This window comes from Enhydra lutris, unplaced genomic scaffold, assembly GCF_002288905.1.
Source record: "Enhydra lutris kenyoni isolate GAN:26980312 unplaced genomic scaffold, ASM228890v2 scaffoldscaffold55, whole genome shotgun sequence".
Taxonomy (NCBI): Eukaryota; Metazoa; Chordata; class Mammalia; order Carnivora; family Mustelidae; genus Enhydra; species Enhydra lutris.
In genome coordinates this window covers 5560983-5565876 of record NW_019154139.1, presented here as the reverse complement: position 1 = coordinate 5565876, position 4894 = coordinate 5560983, and the positions used below count along the sequence as shown (strand labels likewise).

The 4894-nt window shown below is 56.8% G+C and overlaps 1 protein-coding gene across 1 annotated transcript in view; it reads left to right on the top strand.

Annotated features, from left to right (window-relative positions):
- The window catches only part of LOC111157692 (metallophosphoesterase domain containing 1), a 62043-nt gene that overhangs the window by 56321 nt on the left and 828 nt on the right, over window positions 1-4894 (top strand). Inside the window, exons 4-5 of the mRNA XM_022519320.1 lie at window positions 1247-1362; window positions 3278-3391. Of these exons, the coding sequence (XP_022375028.1) occupies window positions 1247-1362; window positions 3278-3391 (230 nt within the window). The remainder of the gene's footprint in view (window positions 1-1246; window positions 1363-3277; window positions 3392-4894) is intronic.

Below are 4894 nucleotides of genomic sequence, written 5' to 3'. Positions count from 1 at the left end.
TGGTGATGATGATGGTGGTGATGGTGATGGTGGTGACAGTGGTAATGAAGATGATGGTGATAGTGATGGTGGTGGTGATGATGGTGACTTTGTAAATCGTAACAGGCTGTGTTAATGTGGTATCTTATAATGACTTAGGCCCAAGAGAACTTCATAGTAGGGATGTTTTTGTTAGAAATGGAAGCCCAGGGCGCCTGGGTGGCTCAGTGGGTTAAGCCTCTGCCTTTGGCTCAGGTCATGATCTCAGGGTCCTGGGATCGAGTCCCACATCGGGCTCTCTGCTTGGCAGCGAGTCTCTTCCTCCTCTCTCTCTCTCTGCCCACCTCTCTGCCTACTTGTGATTTTTCTCTGTCAAATAAATAAATAAAATCTTAAAAAAAAAAGAAATGAAAGCCCAATCAAATGACTTTATGTTGCCCATATAACTGAGAAGTGCAGAAGTATTGGTGGGTGACTGGTACAGTTTTGATCCAGCGGGCTCCCTTGGGCCATGCGGCCCAGCCATTGCCCTTTGGGACAGCTTACTAGCTGCTAACAGTTTCCAAGGCAAGAAGCTCACTGGTTGATATGCAGGCGTGAAAACATCCTCTCTTGTCATTGAAAGAAGAAATATCTGGGATTCCCACCAATGGGAAGGATCTAGGCTTCATGTTCACCACTGAGCCAATGCAAGGGAATCATTGGCATCGTTCAGTCTAGGTCTGAGTTGAGATTCCATTAATTGGTCTGGGTCCCTCTGGTCCTGCCCTTAGAGCTGGGGATGGACTCAGCCCGGCTGGAAGCTTCAAGGGAAAGCAGGAATCAGCATCCTCCCCTTGGAAGCCATTCTCTCTGGACTGGGTCTCCACCTGCCCCAACTTGGGCAGGAAGGCGGAGAGTGTTTTCCTGGTGAGGGATCGGGGGACATGTTCTTCTCTGAATTTCCTTAGAAGAGCTTGGAGAATTAGAGGTCTTTGGCTGACGCTGATTCTTTTTAAATGTTCCTTTTAAAAGTTTACAGAAGTAATATTCATTCATCCTAGAAAAACAGAACCTGTGTTGAAGGAAGGGGGAAAGAGAAGAGGAGGCCAGAGACATCCCACAGCCTGCGAGTGGGTCAGGATTCTGGCTAAGTCCAGGCCATCCCCACCTTTACACTGAGTTTCTAGGGATCAAGCCTGCCCTGGAGACCATTTGGCGCCACGGCGGTTTCCCCTACCTGTGACGGTCCCGTGCTCTCTCTGAACTGCCCGCTCTTCTTCCATAGGCAGCCGTGGTTTTATGGCTGGGGCTTTAACCTCCCACGAGGCCAAGCACTGCTAGAGAAATGGAACCTCATCCCTGAAGGCGTAGACATCCTGATAACCCACGGACCGCCACTGGGTAAGAGTCAGCTGCCCCCCGCCTTGGCTGGCCCGGCCCCCAGCCGGCCTGCTGGCGTTGGGGGCGGCTGCCGGGGGTGTGGGTGCTAAGAGGCAGCGTCTGGCCCCACCTGAGCACGGAGATCAGCCTTGACGAGCTCTGTTCTGAATCTGACTTGCTGTGGCACTGGGGATAGTTCCCTCCATGCCCCCTCATTTCCCCTACTGTGTGCCGGGGGTTCAGCGTGTTACCTCGTGGACTCCTCGCAGCCCCCCCCCAGGGAGGTCAGCATCAGCTGCCTAGTTTACACGTGTGGGTACTGGAGTTCAGGGATGTGGAGAGGCAGGGCTGGGCCCTTGACCTGCATCCTGGGGACCGAATACCTTCAAGGTCACTCTCGGCTTCGTCCTGTATGCTCTCACCTGTCAGACACCTGGGGAACCGCACCCCCACCCATTCCAACAGTCTCCAGGGCCTATGGGTTCCATCCTCAATAGGTCTTGTCCCAGGCTCCACTGCCCCCTCCCTGGTCCAAGCTGATGTCACCGCTCACTTGGTCTCTTTCTGGGCCCCACTGGCTGTCCCATCGGGGGCTTTATCGGGCCTCCCCTCCCCCTTTCCTCACCCACACTTCCTGTCCATCTGCACATCCCTCCGATTCCACCTCCAAACTGGATCCCAGCTCCTTCCTCTCCTCTGCACTGCGGCTGTCCCCACCTGGGTCCCGGCCAATGTCTTCTGTCCCTTTGATGATTGCCATGGTCTCCTCACTGGTCCCCTGGTCCCGGAGTCTTGCCCCTTCCACTCCACTCTCCTCAGATCAGGGGATGGAGTTCTCTGAATTAGCAGCTATGCCGTGCCGTCCCTCTACAACACTTCATAACTCCCCTAGGCCTTAGAATGCTGTCCAAACTCCCAGCAGCCCCGCCCCTCCCAGCCTCCTCCTCCTCCTGCTGCCTCCACATAACTTGCCATCACTCCCGCAGCATTTGGGGTCCAGGGTGGGAAATCCTGGACAAGGGGTAAACCTGGGCAGTACTTGCCTCCAGGGTTTATAGGCTGTGGGGTAGAGGGGCGTGGAATGGCCAAGCCTGGTGGGACCTTTCTCTCCTTCCCTCCCTCCCTCTCTCTGTCTCTCTGTCTCCCTGTCTCCCTCCCTCTCTCATCACTAAGGCAGTGGCAGGGGCAGCCTGCCTAGTTCGGGGACTCAGAGGCTCCCCCTTCCCCTTCCTAGCGTGCAGGAACCTGTCTCCCCGACCCAAACCAAGGGGGGCTGAGACGAACCCTGGCGGCTCGCTTGGAGTCCTCGATTACTCTTCGTTTGCGCAGCCGTGTGCGAATAATGGGCCGCCGCCATCTGGGGCGGCTCCGGGAGGCTGGCGGTGCGAGCAGACCCCGACCCAGCCGTGAGCCAGGCTGCAGCGAATGGAGTTCATTTTCATGATTTTGGGGTATCTGTTTAGAAAGTTTCCGACGTGGAAATCTCGCTCCTGGTTCTGCTCAGCTGCCAGCCCCTAGGGTGCCCTTGGGCCTCCCCTGTCCCTTTCAGGCCTCAGTGTGCCTGTCTCTGCAATGGGGGGGATGACACCTTGGAGACCGCTTCAAACACAGGTCTGGGGGGGCTCACTTGGCCCCCAGCGCCCGGCCCACTCTGGACTCTGGTAAGCCAGGCTCTCCGGGTGGCCCTGCAGAGGAGGAAGGGCGGGGCCGCCAGGTCCTAGGCAGCGTGTGGCAGAGCCCTTGGCTTTCCTCCCTGAAGGCAGGGGGCCAGGCAGCCTCAGGAGAGCTTGCTGGGGCTCTGGGGCAGGGTCCGCCCGGGGCTGTGAGGCCTGGACCCCGTGTCTCTGAGACTCAAAAGCTGGGGTATGGGGCCTGCAGGGCTGGGGGCCCAGCCGTCTGGCCACTGTCACTGCCCTGCTGTCCTCTCCTCACACAGGCTTCCTGGACTGGGTCCCCAAGAAGATGCAGCGGGTGGGCTGCGTGGAGCTGCTCAACACGGTGCAGAGGCGCGTCCAGCCACGGCTGCATGTCTTTGGCCACATCCACGAAGGTCGGCGCGGGGGTGGGGAGGGGCTCCTCATGGGCCCTGTGGAGGGGCCCCCTCACCTCCCTCCCACCCGGTCACCTCCTCCCTGCTGTCAGCCCCTTCTTGACATGCGCTCTTGTACATGCTCTGTCTGCACTTGGCCATCAGTTGGCTACCGCTGAAGTGGTTAACAGTGGGAAGACAGTTGCAAAGTCTGGCGAGACTCAGGGCTAAGTTTCACTCCTGGGGAGTGCAGCGACTCCTCCTGGCTGCTGCCTCCAGCCTGGGAGGCTTTTGGAACGTGAGCAGGAGGCTTCCTGGAGGAGGAGACATTGGATGGAACGTGGAGGATGTGTTAGGTTTGGTAGGCTCACTGTGAGCTCCTTAAGACTGGCAGTTACCTACATCTCTATAGCCTGGCATACAGTTGGTGCTTAATAAATGTGGAGGGCCCCTTGCTTGCCTGAGACATTCTGGTGGCACCTCACCTCCACCCCCACCACATGCACATACAGACCTGGTATTCTGGCTCTGTTCGTGGGGGGTGGGGACACTTGCTGGGTCCACACAGTTGGAATGGGGGGGTTCACTTCCACTTGGGGGGCAGTGGGCAAGGCGGGTGTGATGGTGCTGGTGAGGTCAGCCCACACGCCCACGCCCTGCACATAGGGCTTTCCTTATTAGCCTGGAGCCTGATTCCTCAGCTTGGCAGACTCCTCCTTTTACTCCTTTCAGGCCTTCATCCCACCTGCCCGAGGCCACACTGTCCCATCCCACCCTACCAGAAAGCACATGGGCTCCCATGGGTCATGGGGACGGATGTGGTTTCCCCCAGAGTTGTCTCCCAGCCTCCTGCACCTCTGTCCGTGTTAGGCCAGGGTCCCCGGGCCTCACATATGCTTGGTCTGCATCAGGTCATTTTCTAGCTCAGAAGCAAACAGGCCTCAGCCCTTTCCCTGAGGGCTGCTGCATGGTGTTGTCGGAGGACAGAAGTGATCAGACCTCCCCTGGCCCTGAGGAGATCACAGAGGGAAACAGATAGGCAGTCAAAGGCAGAATCTGAGAGGTCATGGGATGGACAACCCATGTGCTGTGGGATAGCAATATTGCCATCATTTTTTGCAGCCCAGACATGCCATCAGATCCCAGGTGATGTGTGACCCAAACCACACTCCTGCACGATTGTATAGGCAAAATGGGGGCTCCAGAGAATGGGTAACCTATAAGAGGAGGGGAAATGGCCTTTCTGGCTTGGAGGTGATCTGAGCTGAAGGATGAGGATTCTAACAAGTAGACACGGTGGGAAAAGGGTATGATGACAGCAGAGGCTGAGAGAAGAAAGTACATGATGATGGTGATGATGGTGGTGATGGTGACGATGGTGGTGAAGTGATGATCATGATGGTGGTGATGATGGTAATGGTGGTGGTGATGGTGACGATGGTGATGGTGATGGTGGTGATGGTGATGGTAATGGTGATGATCGTGGTGATGGTAATGGTGGTAATGGTAGGAGGTGATGGTGGT